Source organism: Mercenaria mercenaria, chromosome 17 (genome assembly GCF_021730395.1).
Source record: "Mercenaria mercenaria strain notata chromosome 17, MADL_Memer_1, whole genome shotgun sequence".
Lineage (NCBI taxonomy): Eukaryota > Metazoa > Mollusca > Bivalvia > Venerida > Veneridae > Mercenaria > Mercenaria mercenaria.
In genome coordinates, this window is record NC_069377.1 from 3,238,589 (window position 1) to 3,261,283 (window position 22,695).

At 33.7% G+C, this 22,695-nt stretch overlaps 1 protein-coding gene and 6 non-coding genes across 7 annotated transcripts in view; 6 read left to right on the top strand and 1 right to left on the bottom strand.

Annotated features, from left to right (window-relative positions):
• Positions 1-528: 528 nt before the first annotated feature.
• On the top strand, positions 529-601 carry Trnak-uuu (transfer RNA lysine (anticodon UUU)). Its single transcript has one exon. It is a non-coding gene; the product is annotated as a tRNA-Lys (tRNA).
• Positions 602-1,415: 814 nt separating this feature from the next.
• On the top strand, positions 1,416-1,488 carry Trnak-uuu (transfer RNA lysine (anticodon UUU)). Its single transcript has one exon. It is a non-coding gene; the product is annotated as a tRNA-Lys (tRNA).
• A 778-nt stretch (positions 1,489-2,266) lies between these two features.
• Trnak-uuu (transfer RNA lysine (anticodon UUU)) lies at positions 2,267-2,339 on the top strand. The gene has a single exon. It is a non-coding gene; the product is annotated as a tRNA-Lys (tRNA).
• A 700-nt stretch (positions 2,340-3,039) lies between these two features.
• Positions 3,040-3,112, top strand: Trnak-uuu (transfer RNA lysine (anticodon UUU)). Its single transcript has one exon. It is a non-coding gene; the product is annotated as a tRNA-Lys (tRNA).
• A 1,416-nt stretch (positions 3,113-4,528) lies between these two features.
• Trnak-uuu (transfer RNA lysine (anticodon UUU)) lies at positions 4,529-4,601 on the top strand. The gene has a single exon. It is a non-coding gene; the product is annotated as a tRNA-Lys (tRNA).
• Positions 4,602-8,574: 3,973 nt separating this feature from the next.
• On the top strand, positions 8,575-8,647 carry Trnak-uuu (transfer RNA lysine (anticodon UUU)). Its single transcript has one exon. It is a non-coding gene; the product is annotated as a tRNA-Lys (tRNA).
• A 2,610-nt stretch (positions 8,648-11,257) lies between these two features.
• Positions 11,258-22,695, bottom strand: part of LOC123537458 (low-density lipoprotein receptor-related protein 6-like) — a 41,032-nt gene continuing 29,594 nt past the window's right edge. The window contains exons 19-23 of the mRNA XM_053528790.1: positions 22,351-22,572; positions 21,575-21,742; positions 19,273-19,393; positions 18,526-18,687; positions 11,258-16,993 (exon numbers count right to left, since the gene is read on the bottom strand). Of these exons, the coding sequence (XP_053384765.1) occupies positions 16,933-16,993; positions 18,526-18,687; positions 19,273-19,393; positions 21,575-21,742; positions 22,351-22,572 (734 nt within the window). The 3' untranslated portion in view covers positions 11,258-16,932. The remainder of the gene's footprint in view (positions 16,994-18,525; positions 18,688-19,272; positions 19,394-21,574; positions 21,743-22,350; positions 22,573-22,695) is intronic.

The window sequence follows — 22,695 nt, forward strand, 5'->3', positions numbered from 1 at the left end:
GCATGCATGCTACCGCTATCATATACTGTGTAAATATCATATTACAGTTTGATCTTAAAATTTCATAGTAATCTGAACGTATAACTAATAAACGTAAACTCATTCTTCGCGAAGCTGGTCTGACCACATCAGCTGAATGATTTCGTAAAGGCTGGGGATTTTTGAAAACATACAAAGGCTTAAACGTAATATGAAGTTCTTATTTCTGTATAATTTCGTTAATTTTTCATCAAAATACAACAAATTATAAAAATAGCAATTGCGGCCCTGAGAGCTTAAATAACATTGACAGATACTTCATTTTATCAGTAAGAAGCCAATATGTTTTCATTGAACTTAAAAGTCCTACAAAATATATATCAATAAAGCTGTCATTTGCCTGTGCTATATGACTAAACGATGTGACTGATAAGTTTGTGAACTGTTTCTCAGTATTAGTCAATACAACAGCCTTTGAAATATTGAACTTTGTTGTGCAATATCAAACATAGGAAATTATTGATAATATATCTCTTCGTTAAATATATCGCCCGGCTAGCTCAGTCGGTAGAGCATCAGACTTTTAATCTGAGGGTCATGGGTTCGAGTCCCATGTTGGGCGTAATATTTTATCTGAAAAAAAAAGCTCTCATATTATTTCCTTCATAATTTTTAATGTCAAGCATTTAATCTATCGAGATTTATTGATTGACTGATTGGTTATTTTCATTAGCATAATTCCGAATTAATGTCCTTGCTTACATAAATATCGACTAAAATAAATATAAGAAGCATTCAATACATATGACACAATGAATAATGTCGACTGTATGCTTTAAAGATAAATGTTTTACAACATTCTTTATGTTATAAGTTTTCAGCTGTTGTTTAAAATTTTATAAGTGAATGCATATGCATAGTTATGCTGGTATGATGCAGTTTCATTCTCTCTTTAGTCTAGTGAAAAGTCAATTAGTTAAATCCAATTTTTAAATGTTGATTGGTAAATAAAAGGCTCTTGTGTTACCGTAGCATTAAAATAATTGTCAAAATTATTTTTCAATGTACGGACTTTCTCCGACTAGGGGTTATATGTATATATCAATATAAATCAGTAAGAATTGTGTCCTTTTAATGTCATATAAAGAATGGGTTTATTCACATTTTCAGCTAAATGCCAACACAGAACTATGGGCTGAAGGAATGATATATGCGATGTGTTGTTGAATCTAACAGATAAGTTGATCGTTTGGAATTATGTAATATAACCATGCGAAATATGAAACAAATTCAAGTAGTGAATTTTAACAGTATTTATCTTTTTATGTTACCCGCATGACCAGTAATTCATTTGTGAGTGTGTTATCGGTATTGGTAGAAGTCGTTCAATATCATTCATATGCAGCTTAGTATAATATATTTCATAGTCATATATCGCCCGGCTAGCTCAGTCGGTAGAGCATCAGACTTTTAATCTGAGGGTCATGGGTTCGAGTCCCATGTTGGGCGGAAATTTTTTGTTAAAAAAATACACTCTTATTGTTACCTTTATCTGTTAAGAATTTTATCTATCAAGATTGATTAATTGACTGGTTTATTTATTAATAAACATCATCCAGATGTTTATGTATTTTTTTATGTATATGGACCAAAATGAATTTAAGTGACATTAATAAAGAATGTCGGCTGCAATTTTCCGAAATAAAGATGTTGACAATATCTTTAATGCAATTTGGTTTCAACTGTTGTTTTAAGATTTATAGATGAATGCTTAGTTATGTTTGCATGATGTACATTCACCCGTTCTTTGTTCCAGCGATAAGTCAATGAGTTATATTCAATTTTTAAATGTTGATGGTAAATAATAGGCTCTTATGTTATCATAGTTTCTATCAAATGTTAGCATTAAAGTTTTCTACATGTGGTTGTCTCTGACTAGCGGTTATATATTAGTAAGAATTGTGTCCTCTTATTGTCATATGAAGAATTGAGTTGTACAAAAGCTCAGCTAAATGCAAGCAAAGAACTATGGGACACAGGAATGATATATGCCGTGTGTTGTTGAATCAAATCGATTAGACGACCCTTTGAAATTATAGAACATAACCATGCGAAATAAGAACAAATTGGAGTATTGAATATTGGCAGTATTTATTTCATATTTTACCATCATGACCTGTAACATAAATGTATTTTTGTCAGCGTTTGTGTGTTATCGGTATTGACAGCAAGTTGTGTAATATCGTTCATCTGCAACTAAGTATATCATAGTTCATAGTTATATATCGCCCGGCTAGCTCAGTCGGTAGAGCATCAGACTTTTAATCTGAGGGTCATGGGTTCGAGTCCCATGTTGGGCGTAATATTTTTGTTTAAAATAGGCTCTTGTTATTACCTTTATATGTCAAGTATTTTATCAAAAAAATACAAAGTTCTTTATGTAATATGTTTTCAGTTGTTGTTTAAAATTTTATAGGTGAATGCCTGCTGGTTGTATGTACTTTTATTCTTTCTTTCTTCTAGTGATCTGTCAATTAGTGAAATTCAATGTTTATATTTGGAAAGTAAATAATAAGCTCTTGTGTTACCATAGTTTCTATTATACGTTATCATTAAAATAAATGTCAAAATCACTGTTTGTGATATATTATTTCTTAAATAATAGGTGTCAAAATTATTTTTTCTAGAAGTGGACTTTCTTTGAGTAGCGGTTATAGATATAAATTAGAAAGCATTGTGTCTTTTTAATGTCATATGAAGAATTGATTTGTACAGAACCTCAGCTAAATGCCAAAGAACGCATGAATGATATATGCGATCTGTAGTTGAATCAAATCACCGGCTAGATGATCCTTTGGAATTATATAATAAAACCATACGAAATATGAATAAATCTAACCTACGGTAGAGAATATTGACAGTATCTATTTCTTATTTTACCATCATGACCTGTAATTTAAATGCATTTTTGTCAGTGTATGCTTGTAATCGGTATTGGTAGCAAGTTGTGCAATATCATTCATATGCAACTTAGTATAATATATTTCATAGTTATATATCGCCCGGCTAGCTCAGTCGGTAGAGCATCAGACTTTTAATCTGAGGGTCATGGGTTCGAGTCCCATGTTGGGCGTCAATTTCTTGTTGAAAAAACAAACGGTCTTATTGTTACCTTTATCTGCCAAGTATTTCATCTATCAAGATTGATTGATTGACTGATTTATTTATTTATTGAGTAACATAATATTAATAAAATATGGTAATTGAACTGTTATTGAATGAATTTAAAATTACATGACGGTAATACGATACATAGCGTTTTAGATTAAAGGTAAACAGATCAAAACATGAAACAAAATACAATAGCGTAAAAAATAACTCACCTATCAAATACACAGGTTAGAGCAGAATAGAACAGAAGATATCCTACATTTTGAACAGACATAATTAACCAGTATGATGCCTGTGAAATGCATCACAGCGTGCAAACCGTCCCGGATGATAGGGCCAATCCCCACCTAAACGGCCCGAGAACATCCATGATACATCTCACAGAAAAAAAAACACTGTCTGCATTAGTCTGTCACACAAGAGTTCTTGATAATAGTTATTGATTGACCGGCAAAGCACCTACATTATTCTACCAGGTAATTAGTTAGATTAGTTCCCAAAGAATTGTATGAAATAAGGCGTCTTTAGCGCTTTTTTGAAACTTTGCAAGGTCTTGCAGTATCTTATGCCAGACGGGAGGGCATCCCATAACCAAGCAGCTACTGTCTGAAAGCTCCCGTCACCAAATCGCACTGTCCGACATTTGAGCACCACTATTCTTAATATTCTGGGATCTCAGATTCATTTAGATGTTTATATCTGTGGTTATATGTATAAGGATTAAAATGAATTCAAGTGGCATTCAATACATTTAACATAATGAAGAATATCGGCTGCAATCTTTTGAAATAAAGATTTTGACAATATTTTAATGAAATTAGGTTTCAGCTTTTACAGGAGAATGCATAGTAATGCTGGCATGATGTACTTTTATTATTTTACATTTATGAATTAGAAAGAACTGTGTCTTTTTAATGTCAAAAGAAGAATCGATTTACACAAAATCTCAGCGAAATGCCAACAAATAAGAATGATATATGCGAAGTGTTGTTGAATCAAATCGATTAGATGATCCTTTTGAATTATAGAACCATACGAAATATTACCATATCAAAGTGAATATTGACGGTATTTATTTTTTATTTTACCATCATGTCCTGTAATTTAAATGCATTTTTTCAGTGTTTGTTTGATATCGGTATTGGTAGCTATTCATATGCCACTAAGTATGATATCGGTATTGGTAGCTATTCATATGCCACTAAGTATAATATATTATACTTAGTGGCATATGAATAGCTACCAATACCGATATCAAACAAACACTGAAAAAAAAATCTTTATTTCAAAAGATTGCAGCCGAGATATTCTTCATTATGTTAAATGTATTGAATGTCACTTAAATTCATTTTGATCCTTATACATATACATTTACATCGCCCGGCTAGCTCAGTCGGTAGAGCATCAGACTTTTAATCTGAGGGTCATGGGTTCGAGTCCCATGTTGGACGCGACTTTTTTTTTTGTTGTTGTTGACAAAAATGCTCTTATTGTTATTGTCCGTAAGTATTGACCTGGCACTCATTAATCTTCACCAATATTTTCGGGCGTTTTCGTTAATTTACGCAATATTAGTATCCCGAAATTATCTACATTGCTAAAGTAACATGTAAAGTTAAGGGGACGCATACTTTGAAATTAGAAAAAAGTGGGTGGGGTATTATAAAATTTACTTGCAAAAAAGTACAAGGTTTTGGTAAATGAAATGAATACTGTTTCAACTGTTATAAGTACACAAAGGATTGCTCACTAAAATAAAAATGAGAAAAACTGAAACAAGAAAGTTATTGTTGAATTACATAAGACTTCTTGTGTACATTCAAAGTCAACAATTAAGACTTTTTGGTGCGAAAATAATAGTGCTTCACTTTGTCCAAACATTTATCAATGTCCTACAGATTCTAATTTAAAGAAAGAATGTGAAATAAGTTCACTGTCTTGCTTTTCATTTCGCATATGTTAGCTAAAACACATTATTTAGTTTGTTTACAAAGTAGTGCATAAGAAAAGATACGGTGGTCAAGGAATGCCACATTCCAAAACTAAAAGAGTATATTCCCCTTAATACATTAAACATTTATCGTTACAGAAGTCTAGTGGCTTACAATAAAGGCCTAGAAATGTTGCCATTATTAATTTTTAACTTGGTATTCATGAACTACAATGCACTTAAATATCAAAACACATTCAACAAACTTTTGAAAATGTATTGTCTTAAAAATCCCTAAAATAAGGTATGAAATTTGGTTGAGAGGTCCAATCAATATGTATATGTGCAAAAGCAACATTCTAATCTTGTTCACAAAAGTTACTAATACACAGCAGGAATGTCAATGATCAAAACTGGACGAATATACAGTTATCCTCACTTTAATGTCATTTATAATTTGTCCTTGAATTCTCCACCATACTTTTCATAACTCTTTTTGCACGAGTTGCACGAGAATGCTGTCATTCACGTAAAAAAACGGGGTCAAATAAGTTGTAAATGCAATATCATCTAAACGTAATTAATGGATTATGCAGTTCAAGATAAACATTATCTCATAACGTAACGAACATGTATAATGTTGGAAGAACAACTTTACTTACGCTGATTTAAGTAGCAGTCGGTTTATAAGTGACTTTATTGATTCATTTTGTGTTTTGTTATTGTTGTCAAAAAGTATAACGGAAGTGCCTCACAACTGAAGCGGAAACCAGTTTGATGCGCAAAGTAGTCCACTGTAACTAATATTTTTTGACAAATGTCCACAGAAATTAATAATTTTCTAATATTAAAGACGAATATCTGAATAGGATTCATTATTTGATAAGAAATTATAATCATCGACATGTTTTTTTAAAAATCGTACACGTGCTGACACCTAAGTTGTCTCCCGTTGTTTATTAGAGTTACCTTTCGTCCGGCGCAGTAATACATTTGCAGTGAATCGCCGAGAAGTCGTGGGAAAATTAAAAACCATGTAAACAAACTAAAATTAACCACCTTTTCAAGATAAATTTCAAGTGATCGACATTATGCATTTAACCCGCCTGACCTGTGTAGCATCTTAGATATCTGTTCCAAGGTATTCATTGTGTAGAATGTCATGTTATGCCCTTGCAATGCTAATCCCACTCTGACCTTTTTTGTTTACATTTTTTATCAATGAAAAATATGGCGTCCATCCCGAGATGAACTGACGTGGCGTTCAATTTTTACATATTTAAGCAAACCTGGTGTGTTAGAAAGAAAATCTCATCCCTTCAACATTATCTGGAACACTGTTATTGTAAAAAAACCTGTTTTTTCCTTATACAAAAGCTTAATATTTTGTGTTGAATGTACTTTCACAAAGACCTCTGTTTTCCTATTACATTCATAGTACCACATCCTTATCCACAAAATACTGAATATTACAGGTGTCCATCAGTATTATATCAGTTTAGGAATATGTTTTTTATTTTCCCACCATCGATTTCTTGAATATGCACCCCTTCCGCATTGCTGTATGAACTGTGAATGTAGCAATATGCGTCCCCTTAATAGATGACACGGTGGCGTAGAGGTAAGGTGTCTGACCTCCATGTTCGTTACCACGGGTTCGAAATCACTTACGTGAATATAGCTTTTTTTCTTCAATTTAATGTATTGTAATGTTATCGTTTATATTATTTTATGTATCATATTTCATGAATTTTAATTCTTTTCTCTTGTATTTTTTTCTGGAACGTTGGTGACAGGTAATTTGTCTTTTTATCTAAAATACTTTTAAAACAATTATATTCCACTTTTTACAACGGGTAAATATGATTACTTTTAATAAATGAACCATAAATATCACGATACGTTTGATCAAATGAGTAGTATTTAGTCTGCTTATAAAATTTGGGGGAAAAAAGATATGGTCAGACATAGGACTCGAACCCACAATCCTGATATTGGCAGGTATACGCTTTGTCCGCACAGCTACCTGCACATGTTACAATATATCAGTTAGGAATTATATATGTAATATTTAGTTATATCGCTATTTATGTTCGGACATCGAAAATTAATTTACGGAAATATACGGAATATTCATGAGTGCCAGGTCAATACTTACGGAAAATACCTTTATCTTTGAAGCATTTTATTTATCTTGCGAATTTTTAAGAAAAACAATCCGCCTTAAATCTGCAAACAAACCGCTTTAAAGTCAGAGATACTTATATCAATAAACCATGTTTATATAGATGTGCAATATCATACATAGAACACTTCGGATAATATAGTTCAACGTCATATATCGCCCGGCTAGCTCAGTCGGTAGAGCATCAGACTTTTAAAGTGGCATTATGCGCATCTAATACTGCATATAGTGTGTTTTGGGTGAGTGCTCTATAAAAGCAATTTTCGGTTGCTGTGCATTTAGATGTGTTAAATTAACGATAATGCCGCATAAGTATTTGAAGTTGATGCTTTAAAAATAAAGAAATCGGGCGGATAAAATGATAGATATTTTTTCAATCTTCTGCGCAATGATCTCCCTTACCTGAAAATGGAAATTTCTGAAGTAGAAGGGAAGCAACCCCTGCTTGCAGTTTGACATTTTTTAAAAAGACTGCCCCAGTCAAAATAAGAAAAATCATATTTGGAAACTTACTATTTTGTACTGGTAACAGAAAGAGTTTGGTATGTTGGGTTAAAAGCTATAATTTCTTCCATCCTTTTTATATGCACATCTATTTAAGCTTGATTTTTACTTGAAAAATGCATATAATTCCACTTTAATCTGAGGGTCATGGGTTCGAGTCCCATGTTGGGCGTATACTTTTTATACATTACACTTCACATGTATGTTAAAAAGTCATACTTTGTTAACTATTCATATTTAGTTGTATATTCATGTTTATTTGTTGTTAAACGTTTCATATTCATCTCCATGTATAGTTTTACGTAATTCGATTAAACTTGGCTTGCAGCATAAAAACTATAGAGAGAAAATGGATTTTTTAAAGAAGTAAAACATTTCTTAAAGAGACCAATAGCTTTACATATCTTCGTATAGCCGAGCTAAAGTTTTTAAATACGTCATGACAATGTTTACAAATGTTAAACTTTATCTGATAACAAAGTTTTGCGTTATATCACAAGGTTTATGTGTAAAACGGACTTAAAGGGAGTATAAACATCTTTAGTTGTTAAGAAAATACTGTCATACTGAAAAATGAGGTCTTTTTACATCAAATGTCACGTAATGTAAATGCGGGTAAAAAGTTTAAATGAAATAAATAATAAGTCAGAATTGTACATTTTAATCAATACCCAGCTGTTTAATTACAAACCATAGAAGGTCAATGAAACATATTATCAGGATTAGTTTAAACTTTAAATATTTGAATGTGAAATATCATTGATAGAAGATTACGGCTGATATATATTTATGTTGTACACAAGTCGCCCGGCTAGCTCAGTCGGTAGAGCATCAGACTTTTAATCTGAGGGTCATGGGTTCGAGTCCCATGTTGGGCGCGATTATTTTTTTCTTGGAAAACGAAACGCTCTTATTGTTACCTTTCTATGTCAAGTATTTTATCTATCAAGATTGACTATTGGCTGTTTTATTTATTAAATAACTTAATTCAGATGTATATCTCAATGATTATAATTATGTATATGGACCAAATTGAATTTAAGTGAAATTTAATATATTTACAGTCATGACCTGTAATTTAAATGCATTTTGTCAGCGTTTTGTTCAATATCATTTATTTGTCACATAGTATAATATATTTCATCGGCTAGCTCAGTCGGTGAAGTATCAGACTTTTAATCTGAGGGTAATGGGTTCGAGTCCCATTTTGGGCGTAATACTTTTGTTTAAAATACGCTCTTGTTATTACCTTTATTTGTCAAGTATTTTATCAGTCAGATACAACATTTTTTATGTAATTAGTTTTCAGCTGTTGTTTAAAATTTTATAGGTGAATGCATACTAGTATAATGTACTTTCATTCTTTCTTTCTTCTAGTGATATGTCAGTTAGTGAAATTCAATGTTTATATTAGGATAATAAATAATAAGCTCTTGCGTTTCCATAGTTTCTATTATACGCTAGCATTAAAATGAATGTCAAAATCACTGTTTGGGATATAATATCATTTCTTAAATAATAGGTGTCAAAATCATATTTTTCTAGAAGTGGATTTTCTCTGACTAGTGGTTATAGATATAAATTAGAAAGAAGTGTGTCTTTTTAATGTCATATGGAGAATTGATTTATACAAAATCTCAGCTAAATGGCAACAAAGAACTAAGGGACGCATGAATGATATCATATGTAGTTGAATCAAACCGGTTAGATGATCCTCAGGTATTATACAACATAAGCATGCGAAATGTGAACAAATCGAAGTAAATAATCTTATTTTACCATCATGACCTGAAATTTAAAACCATGTTTGTCAGCGTTTTATGTTATCAGTATTAACATCTTTCATATGCAACTTAGTACAATATATTTCATAGTTATATATCGCCCTGCTTGGTCAGTCGGTAGAGAATCAGACTTTTAATCTGAGGGTTATGGGTTCGAGTCCCATGTTGGGCGAGATTTATTTTGTTGAAAAAAAACGCTCTTATTGTTATCTTTATCTGTCAAACGTTTTATATATCAAGTTTGATTGATTGACTGATTTATTAATTAATAAATAATATTATTGTTGTTGTTGTTGTTATTATTATTATATACCACATTTATATAACACTCTTTTCGTATAAAAATACGTTCAAAAGTGCTTTACACAAAAGCATCTATTTAATGTTCAATAAAATATGGTAACCGAACTATTATAGAATAAATTTAAAATTACATTACGGTAATAAGATACATAGCGTTTTAAATTAAGCAGATCAAAACATGAAACAAAATACAATAGCGTAAAAAGTAACTGAGCGTATCATGTCACGTGTCTATGGCGTGATATTCCAACACTATTAAGTTGGACATTATGCTCACTGCTTCGTTTATTTGGCTGAAAAAAATATTGAAAATACGCAAACCTACGGAAACGTATATTGACCCCCCCCCCCCCACCCCCTCTTATATTTAAAATATATAAAACGAATGGGAAGGTTTAATCAAGTTATATGTAAGAATTTAACCCAAAACTCCTAAGTTGAAAAGGGGGCATAATTTTTTAAAATGCGAAGTTGAGTTATTGACCCTTTGTACTGCATGTTAGATCATGACAGTGAACATGTGTGTGAAGTTTCAATCCTTTCCCATTAGTAGATACTGAGATACCAGCTTACATACAAAAACTTAACCAAAAATTCCCTTGTTGAAAAAGGGGCATAATTTTGTAAAAAAGCAAAATAAAGTTATGGGAGCTGCTTTGTGTATGTCAGATTACGACAGTGAATAAGTATGTGAAGTTTCAATCCCTTCTAATTAGTGAGTACTGAGATACCAGCTTAAATACAAAACCTTAACCAAAAAATTCTAAGTCGAAAAGGGGGCACAATTTTGTAAAAAAGCAAAATAGAGTTATGGAACCTGTGCAATGTAAGTCAATTTATCACAGTAAATAAGTGTAAATAAGAAGTTTCAATCTATTCCCGCAAGTGGTTGCTGAGATACCAGCGAACATACAAAAACTTAACCAAACCGGGACGCGGACGCCGACGCGGACGCGGACGCATGGGCGAGTCCAATATCTCTACTATTCTATGAATAGTCGAGCTAAAAATCACTCTTGTCAAATCGGTAAATATTTAATATATTTGCGATGTCTCTGAATTTTAGTGTCAAAATGTAGTGGGATTCGCTTCCGGTGCACATGCGCAAGCTTTTGTCTTGTGTGGTGCGGTAAAGGTTTCTAATTCTCTTGCGCTTCCAACTTAGCAAGCAGCCATCCAGCATAGCATACAGTCATACATTTAAGTGATACTGATGATATTTTTCTTAGCGAACCCCGCCCCCACCCACCGTGTTTGCCCACCAATCTATCTCATCTACTTAATGGATTTACTTAATAGATACTGTGTTACCTTGCATAAAATAATAAGTGAGTCAAAATTTTGAAAATGGATGGTTAGGCTATTTAAGTATAAGTTATATCACAAAAAAGATGAAAAAAGTATCATTGAAAATAATTTATTTTCAACACTTATATTTCTATACCATACATTGAAACAGTTAGATGAAAACTGGACAACAGAACAATATGCTTAAACGATTACAATTTAGAAAGAAAAGTAACATAACAGAAAATAGTGCCAGACCGTCAGTTTTCTAAAGAAGTGCCAACATTCAATACGTACGGATATTACACCTATTAGGATAGAAATAAAATTGCAGAACAAAAAACTAATCTTTGTTTAAAATAAAAACAACAATATATACTTATCCGACCAATTCAATATATAAATTGATAACAAAAGACACAATACATTGAAATAATAAAACACAGATTCACCAGATATTTAAGTGATTCTTTTGACTGTTTCGTCCTAATTACTAATCGCTATCCTACTTGTTTTACAAGACTTGCAGATAAAAAATGGTTACAATAATCAAAACAATGAATAAATCAAAAGTCAATTTCCGAATATTTCGCATTCAACAATAAATTAGATTGACCGAACTTACTTATTACTGCCACACAAACGACAGAAACTATTAGAGTAAAAATATATGAGCCGCGCCATGAGAAAACCAACATAGTGGGTTTGCGGCCAGCATGGATTCAGACCAGCCTGCGCATCCGCGTCAGGATCCATGCTGTTCGCTAACAGTTTCTCTAATTGCAATAGGCTTTGAAGGCGAACAGCATGGATCCTGACCAGACTGCGCAGATGCGCAGGCTGGACTGGATCCATGCTGGTCGCAAACCCACTATGTTGGTTTTCTCATGGTGCAGCTCATATATTGTTCCGTAATTGTTTGAGGACTACAACTAAAGCACTGATTAGAAAGCGATAACAAAATATCTGGACGATTATAAGTAAAGAAGCTCAAAGAGTTATTTCGACCATTTTTACAAACAATCAAACGATACAAAAGACTGCTTTAAGTAACTGTTACGACGACTCTTGAGAAAAAAGTAACATTGCTGTTAGAAACAAACATTACTTGAGTTTTGCATTACATTAACCAATGAAATCTAAACGTTTAAGTGAGTTTTATCTTTTGATAAACCATCCAATTTAATACATTATAATAAAACACAATGCAATACTTTTATTTATAAAGAAAGCACACTAGTTGATACTGAACTACATGCTAAATGCAATAGTAGTCCATTCTGAAAATTTGGTAACTTAAACGTTCAAATATTATCAAAATTATCCGATGAAAATAAATGTGAAGGCTGACTACACACTGAGTATAATTTCATATTAAAATAATGCCTAACAGAAACAAATTTGCTGAAAAATATCCTTTTATTTGCTCACGTGAGCATGAAATAGTGCTCAGATGAGGATGCTGTTTAATGACTGTCTTCCAAATGATCTCGCTTGGTTGCACATAGGACCACCAAAGCTAAGAACACGACATCACCTTACAAGCCACTGCGCCGATTTCAAAATAATGTAATAGAAATGTTGCTTACTTTACTCTCTATTACAATCATTAAGATTCAGCTGGGTCTGGGGTGGTTATATAGGAAAATTGAAAACACAAGAGGGTCATAATTACCCCGGATCGCTCACCTGAGTTATATGAGCTACATGTATCAAATGTTAAACTGATGCTAAAATATTAAGAAAGTAGGTCACTAGGTCACATTCATGGTCACTGAAAGTCAGTGCAAAACTGTACATGTCATCCGCATTTCTAATCTGTATCTTAAAAAACAAGAAAGTAGGTCAGCAGGTCACATTCATGGTCACTGAAAGTCCGTTTTAAAGACTGGTGTGCAAAACTGTACATGTCATCCAAATTTCAAGGCTGAATCTTAAAAAAACAAAAAAGTGGGTCAGTAGGTCTCATTCATGGTCACAGAAAGTCCGTTTTAAGATCGGTATGCAAAACTGTACATGTCATCCAAATTTCAAGGCTGTATCTTAAAATAAAAGTAGGTCAAGACATTCAGGTGATCCTAATTACTTGGAATCATCAGGTAATTATAATTAAACAGTCTTAGAAATATGATCTGATAATTTTTGAAGTATTTTTTTCCTTTATAACTCATATAATATGTGACCCCCGGGGCGGCGCCTCTTTTCTCCCCAAGGGCATAATTCGAACATTGTTGTTAGAAATCAACTAGGCAACGACACATAGCAAATATCAAAGGCCTAGGCCTTGAACTTTCAGACAAGAAGATCTTTTTAATTTTTTTCTTATAAAGTCTATGTAAAACTTGGGACACCCTGGGTGGGGCCTCTTTTAAACTAAGGGGCATATGTGGTATTTTGGCCATCTTGGTAGAGGACCACTAGGCAATGCAACAAATCAAATATCAAAAGCCTAGGCCTTCCAGTTTCAGACAACAAGATGTATGAAGTTTTTTTCCTATATAATTATATATAAAACTATGGACCCCCAGGGCATGGCCTCTTTTCACCCCAGGGTAAAAATTTGAACAACCTTGGTAGAGAACCATAAAGCAATGCTACAAACAAAATATCAAAGGCCTAGGTTGATGGTTTCAGACAAGAAAATTTCTAACTTTTTTTCCTATACAAGTCTATATAAACCATGTGGCCCGGGCCTGGGCGGGGCAATATTTGACCCAATGGGTGATGATTTGAACAAACTTGGTGAAGGACCAATAGATGATGCTACATACCAAATATCAAAGCCCTTGACCCTGCGGTTTTGAACAAGAAGATTTTCAAAGCTTTTGGCTATATAAGTCTATATTAATCATGTGACCCCTGGGGTGAGGCGATACTTGACTCTTGCTGGATAATTTGAAAAAAAAAAATGAAAGAGGACTATTTGATGATGCTACATACCAAATATCAAAGCCCCAGGCCCCGTGGTTTTGGACAAGAAGGTTTTCAATTTTTTCCCTATATAAATCTAAATTGACCATGTGACCCGCGGGGCGGTGCCATATTTAACCCTAGAAGAATAATTTGAACATTCTTAGTAGAGGACCACTAGTTGATGTTACATACAAAATATCAAAGCCCTAAGCCCTATGGTTTTGGACAAGAATATTTTCAAAGTTTCTCCTATATACCGGTAAGTCTTTGTAAACCATATGACCCCCCAGAGCGGAAATAACTTGGTAGAGGACCATTAGAAGATGCCACATACCTTGCTACTGTCGTTTCGGACAAGAAGATTTTTAAAGTTTTTCCTTTCGGTTGCCATGGCAACCAGTTCTGCATGGATTTCAATTCTGTGGGCAATTTTGATAGGGGCCCACCCAAGGATCATTTCTGTGAAGTTTAGTATAAATATGCCCAGTGGTTTTGAAGAAGATTTTTGAAATTTACAATAAAGACATATAGGGAAAATAAGCCCCGCCCCCTGGCAGCCATGTTTTCTACCGACACAGAATTGCTAAGTAATTTTGGTAGAGGGTCACCAGAGATAATTTCTATAAAATAGTTTTGAAATCCGGCTAACAGTTTCTGACAAGAAGATTTTTAAAGATTTTCCTTTGGGGTGCCGATTTGGGGCAATTTTGAAAGGGGGCCACCCAAGGATCATTTCTGTGAAGTTTGAAGTACATCTGCCCAGTGGTTTTGAAGAAGCAGATTTTTTTTTAGAAATTGTTGACACACGACGCATGCACACGACGGACGAAGGACACAAAAGCTCACCTTGAGCCTTTTGCTCAGGTGAGCTAAAAAGCCCCGTAAGAAACTGCTAGCCCATTTTGTTAAAAAAAGATCAGACAAATGACCGTTTGTTGACTGTCTACCTACGTTTTTCAAGTTCTTCCAATTCATTTAAAACATGATAGACAAACTCTTTTCCTATCTGAACATTGTGGAAATTTTAAAAATCTTTCTTGCCGATAGATTTTAGCTAATTTCAAATGAAATAATCAGTGGATGACTCACTACAAAGTTTGTTAAAGTTAATCCGGTTCATCATAAACATGGCTACCACAGGGCATGGTTACTGTTCCCTATTTGTATTAGTACCTGCTGGGCCGATTTTAATTAACTGACCACAAATTACCGTTAAATAACACTTTACCAGGATCCAATGCATCAAAAACATGACCGACTGAGGGTGACTCTTTGCCAATATTCTTAAAATTACTCAGACTCCTCGAAAAGCATTGCCACAAGAGAACGTAATCACCTTTTTCAGTATATAGTGGAACTTTTATTTTTAAAAGTGATGGCACAAATAATTTTCCACATATTTGTTCCTTTGGTGATCCTTCAGAAATGTTAATGTTATTCAAATTTATACGATTCGTCAAGAACAAGACCACCAGAGCTATAATAGAGAAATCTTCAAACGATATCTTCTCATTAAAACTATTAAAATACACATGCAATATCACAGGAATGTTTCCCTGTAATTGAGCCGCGCCATTAGAAAACCAACATAGTGCATTTGCGACCAGCACTGATCCAGACTAGCCTGCGCATCCGCGAAGTCTAGTCAGGATCCATGCTGTTCGTTTTCAAAGCCTATATTGCAATTAGAGAAAACGTTAGCGAACAGCATGGATCCTGACCAGACTGCGCGTTGCGCAGGCTGGTCTGCATCCATGCTGGTCGCAGACGCACTATGTTGGCTTTCTCATGGAGCGGCTCATATGTATTTAGTGATACACTTACAGCTCTTTTTGCAGTTTGAAAAAAAATTCATATAATTGATTCTAAGATACCAAGATTGTTTCATTTTTTTCTGATTCAATAGATAAACAACAACAACAACAACAAAAAAAAACAGCGGGCGTGGACACTTTTCCCTCTTTGCATATAGTGGAATCTTTCAGAAACTGTTAGCCCAATTTTTACTTAGAATGATCTTTTATCTGGTTCGTAAAAAACATGACGACCTGATGACATCTAAAAAAGTATCGTAAATAATTCTTGCGCGACCCTTTCTAAACAATTTACAGCTTTTTACCAATTTGTCAAAAGTCACCTTAAGGTGGGGTTAGCTAAATTCTCCCTCTATGTATATTGTGGGAGATTTAAAAACATTCTCACCAGAAGATACCGGCCCTAATTTAAAATTATGTCAGATTAATTTATGCATTCTACAGATATTACCACAATATTAGCATAATAAATTCAAAGTTGTATAAGACTAGGACATTCGCGTACAGTTTTTGTTCCGAATAAAATTCATTATCAGAAGTAAAAAAATTTAAAAAAATATAGATGCGTTTTCTCATTCAGAGTATATCTTAAGACCATTGTGAAAGAATCACACGTATAGTAACCCGCAGTATTAGGCGAGTAGACTCGTGAATAAAAAATCGCTGGATCGCCCGAGTTCGACTTTCAGTAGTTTTCTTACACTCGTATACTAACCTTGTATAGCAAGCTTCTAAACATGTCATTATTATTTACGTTTGATTTCACAAGAAACAAAACAGTTAACTTTCAGGCACACACTGGCACAGTTATTTTTTCATCTGTTTTCTCAACATATATACTAAAACGATGTTGTCAAATGGGATTAAATTACAAATAAAAGGTATAAAAATAGGGGTTTTATATATTTCATGTCTATATAATTGTCACTCAAGCACATAAAATTTAATTTATATTACTAGGGGAAATATTATAGTACATGTATGCTGTTAATTTTTAAAAAGTAACATGATATCACTTCAGTTCTTTTCTGCCGCTCCGTTTCCCTTGCTTTGATCCATGATTCATACGTCACGGGTTACTTCAACGTGTGCCTCCTCTTGGAGTGTTTCATATCCGCCTCGCCTGTAAACAAAAACAGCGTCGTTTAGTATTCTATTTATTCAATATTTGAATAAACTTTTAAGATATAGTTCTATTCAATATCAACCACTGTATGTTGCTTTACATTACACTGGCGGAAAAAGTTCATTTCTTTCTACATTCGAGAATTTTCATAGCATACCCGGTCTTCTAAATACTTCAGAATATATTTAGGCCCTAGATATTCAAAAAGAAGGGAAATATTTGGACCTTACACAAGTTTTCATAATGGGAGGCTACGTAGAAATCTTTTTTTCTTCTGATATTTTCTCAAATAGAATATTTTAACAATGTTTCTTTAATTAAGAAATAATATCTCTCATTAGATCTAAGTGTTTTTGTCGTTGAATAAATTCATTGTTTAGTGTTAAAATGCGAAATAATCACGAGGACGCATCTTGATGACAAACAATGATTTTATCCAACAGCAAATCCATCGTTTTTTTAGATATATTATTTAGATTCCAACATGTTATCAAGGATTATCATTGACGTCTTTGAAGACATTCAACAAGCATGTGTCTGCTTTGTGATTTTCTTTTCCAGCACTCCACTCTAAGGCTTGACGCTATGGCGTAATAATTGTGACGTAAAAACTGTGTGTGTGTGCGTTGCATGATAACACGCAGTTTAAGTCTTCTTTACTAAGTAGGGAAATAAGTCGGGCCATGTTTGAGTTTGTAAATAAACACATTATCTGTTGTATTGAAACATATAATGTGCAGATCCGCATCCTTATGTTCGTAATTTAAGAGAGCAGCAACTTTCAAGCGGATTTGTCAGCATTAGATAGAAAAATTTCATGTGATAGAGCTAATAATGTTGTTTTCATTCTTTTTTCTTTAAAAGGAAAGTTACGTTTTCGTTTATATAAACAACAGCATAAACCTCAGTGCAATCATACTATTTAAATCTTTTTATTACATGTTAATTTACTATATTAGCGTTATGTAAATGATATAAATATGCTCTTTACTTTGAGCAAAATTGAAAATATTGCCGTTCATGAACTTTCTAATGCGACGACACCTTAAAATGACCTCAGACAGGATGTCATACATACGATACAAAATATACACATCAGTATGGAAAAACATTCATGTTTATGGTCCTAGTGAAAGTTCATTTAGATTGATATAATGTTTAATGAAGTATATTGCAGCACAGTGTTTCAATTGCCTTTTCTACACTTACGTAGGTACTAAGAGGCATTTACATTTTCAAGGATTTTAAGTAAAGAATGTTTAAGTTCTTTAAATTTTGCATAATTTCATAAAATATACAAATATTCGACTTTGAATCGTCGAATTATACAATTAAACGGAAAACTTCACAAGTCGAATAATCTACTCAATTATATATGTGTTGATTAACTTATTGTCAACATCCCGCTCGATCGTTGGTCGTGCGACATTTCATCTTAAAGTTACGAAGGATACACAACCAACAATCGTAACAGTCCCTGTAATAAAGTTTATCATTGTTTCATGGGGACATACACAGGCTGTACTTGCCTTGAATCTACTGTCGAGTATGGATGTTCATCCCTCTCGCCAGTGGTAGGCGTGTCACTCGGTAGATACGCAGGATTCTCAATGGCAATACTTCCGTCTTGTCCTTTGTGAAACTTCGCCTTATAGCCATAATTCGCCGACGCAGAGTATTGGCTGACACCTCTTCAAAATTCAAATAAAGCAAACACTAGTATTGGGTCCAAAAGATCAAGCAGAATGAATACAAGGTTTCATTAACAGTTCTTAAATAAGTAAAACGGTCATTCTATATCACATAAAAAACCTAAAACTGTGTTTTGGTAAAATGAAGTTCTCTTAAATGTGTTAAAATAAACAGTATGCAATAGTGACCTTTTTGTAATACCCTATTAACATTTTACTTTTTGCAACGTGACTATCTAATATAAAAAGAAGGGGCGGTGGTCTAGTGGATAAGTTGTCGGCCGCTCAAACCAGGGTCGTGGGTTCGAGCACCACAGGGGTCACGACCATGACTTCTCATATGACACCAGTAGTGCTTTTCCAGGAAGCGGACTCGAGAGTGGTTCGAATAAGCTTAAATCACAATTGAGCTAAATCAAATTAGTATAAACTAAAACAAAATAGAAAAATGATCCAAAAGGTGCGAAACGTCTGAGACGTTTAGAAATAACTGTCAAGTTTTGCAAAAATATTTTCCTGGTTTTATTCTATTTTTTCTCAATATTAGATAAACATTTTGTGTAAATGAAGACTTTGGCGACCTACCTCCGAACCAGGTAGACAATGACGATAACAAGGGCGATAATTACGAGGACGAGAAACACTATGCCGATAGTAACTCCAGCCACCGGTAAACCTTTCTGTTCTTGTGCCAGGGTTGTAGTCACTAAAATTCAAGATACATCTATCAATTTTCTCAGTTTGGAAGGCAGAAATAACTAACTAGACACGGCACATCTGGAAACACATAACACATTTACAAGTGTCTTGAATTCAAGACATTAGTTAGTTAATCCAGGAACAAAGTGCACAATTCTAAAAGCGAAAATGGTCTCTAGCTTTCTTACATAAATTATCATCTATATTCAGATAGTACCAATGAAATACTAGTCTTGTAGTAGGCTGAATTTCATCTTAACCTTTTTAAAATAATATAATAAAAGATGAAAACAAACCTGCCTAATATGAAGATGTGCAGTAAGGATAATTCCACAGTACACAAAAGATGATATTGTGTCCATGAGCAAAATCTACCAAAAGGTAGCAATAGGCAAATATTTGCACAAGTTTTACCATAAATGCATTTTATGTGTTTGTATAGCTTTGGAATTCAACCAATACTTCGTAGCACTGATTCAAATTCTAAGCAATATTTTCAAAAGACCTCTTATGTATTACACCGTGTCTTTTTGTCTACCTGTGAAGCTGCTCTGTTGATCATCTATATCAACTTTTAGCAGACAAGAGATATAACTTTCTGCTACAAGACTGGTGCAAATGTTCTAAAATAAGCATTTTAGCATAGTTAAGTTAGCATCATATCCAATAACTCCATTCTTTATAACTTTCAATTATTGAACCAATCTGCACGAGGAACACATGCAATTATAACTTAAACATCATACAGATATACTATCTACTCGAGCAATCCGGGAAATTATGATTTAAACACCATATCGTTACTACCATATTTTCAAATTGCAGCCTGTTACAAATGAAGTTCACAAGTAAATTCAAAATTTGTGAAGCTATAATTTTGAATTATATATCGTACTTTGAAGAATGCATATGCAGAGTAACAGTTTAATAGCTGACAGAGGCTACACTCCAGGTTTGGTTAAGATCCATTCATCAAGTAGTTCTTTATTTTTCAACAATGACGAAAGGTGGTGCATGTTAACATGACCTTTCTCCTGTCAATAGGCCTTTGGTAAGTTCAAATGAGATCCGTACCGTGATTTCCCCTTTGATTGACATAAAGGACGCACGATTCTGTTCAAAATTATTTGCTAAAAATTGGGCTAAACTTGTGCGAAAATATTATTTTAATTTGACTGACATGGAGACGCACGATAATCTTACGGTCTAGTAAATAGTTTTGCTACAATGGGGCCCAAACTTTCTGTCAAAATAAAGAAGCTCTATGAACTTAATGTGTAGCTAACGGTTTAGCTACGAATGGGACCAAAGCTTCCTGTAAAAATGATTTTTTAAATTCTTGAACCTAAAGACGCAAGATTATCTTAAGGTAAAACAAATTGTCTGCTACAAACGGGGCTCTAGCATCCTATGAAATCGTGTTTTAAATTTGTTTGACATAAAGATGTACAATTTACTCAAGGTCCATCTTACGTAATTACAACAAATGGACCCCCAATTTCATTGCAATGTCTTTGACGTGATGACATGAAGATGCACGATTGTCTTACATGCCAACTTACTTAAGTACTACAAATGGGGTTCTAACCTCATTTTAATTTGTTTGACACGAAGACGCATGACCATCTTAAGGTCAAGCTTGCGTAAGTTTTATAATGTGAACTTGGCATCTTTTTAATTTGTTAGACATGAAGGCAGTCCAAAACCATTTTATTTTGTTTGACATGAAGACACACGATTAACATTTTTCGTGACTGTTACAATTGGGCCACAACTTTCTTTTAATTTTTATTTGAAATTAAGATCCCCGATCTTATCTTAAAATCCAGTTTATGTAAGTTTGTAATTGCTATAATGGGGCCCAACTGCCTTTTTTGACAATAAGGCACACGTTTATCTTCAGGTCCAGCAAACGTTATTGCTACAATGTTGCCCCAACTGCCTGTGATATTTTGCATTTAACCTTTACCTTGCTTGCTAAATTTAAAATATGACTTGTCCATCATTCAATTTGGGTAAACCTATTTATTATTCGAAGGGGTGTTCACTGATAATATATTGACCGTAGAGCAAACAGTGCAGACCATGATCAGCCTGCACGGATGCGCAGGCTGATATTGGTCGGCACCGGTCGCAAAGTCAGAATCAATTGCCAACAGCAGGCTAAAGGTTAATTTGTCTAACATACCAGTACAAGGTTCGTGTGGTGTCCATTTCATATTTCTGTTGCAAAACACCACATCTGTTTTACCTGTGTAACCTTGTTCACACTTGTACGTACATGTATCATAAATCCTCCGACTACAATTTCCAACTATGTTTCCGTTTGTAAGAGAGCTGTCCGAACATACTAATTCTAAAATTGAAAAAATAGAAAACACTACAAACAAAACAAAGAAACAAATTATAATCATTTCTAATACAGACCTCCCTGAAAATAATCTAGTGTTTATATCTTTTTGCCAGTTAAATATTTTCAGTATTCGAGCTCAGTTTTAGAATACATTGTGAATATTAGTTTGAAAACTCTAGCTCCAGCTAGTTATGTTGTCTTGAAAATTGCCATAAATGATTTGTACAACTCGTTTAAATGGATCAACCGTGTTGTTGCACTTATAAAATAGACTGGTCCGGTTTATAGGTTGGTCAGGGCTACGGATATGTATTGTATTTTGCCATCGACATAATTCTATAAATTTAAAATACTTCTTCCCCTTCCGTTTGGATCCGACCATGTTTACAAACACGTTTGTTTATTTTATGGACTGTGCATAGCAAATTATTTAAAGATCAAAAGTCTTTTTGTTAGTACACAGATTATTATACTTGAACGATAAATTTGCTCAGGAACTGGTTACAGGATATAACTATACATATGCATGGCATATTGATCTATTTTCTAGTTATAGTAACATATAGCAGGATGCTGTACTTCATACAAAATATTTATCAACTTTCGCTTACCTTTACAAAGCGGAGCCATTTCTTTATCCCATCCAACATTAGTGCAGGTTACCGTTGTTGTCCCTTTGATTACCTTGATGTCATGACCGTAAAAGGTTGGGCAACGGTACTTGCACGTATCGTTGAGGTGACGATGACAATCTTTCTCAATAACTATATTAATATTTTCTCTTCCTGTTGCAGTTTGGGCCTCCTGACGAATTACATCTGAGCACTGGTAAACTGAAAATTGTAACACAGGTCAAAATATAAAAAGGTAACACATTCCATGGTGTTGAGGTAATTCCCTATTTGGCCTACACGAAAGTAAAATAAAATAAAAAGATCAGATATCAGTGTAAAACG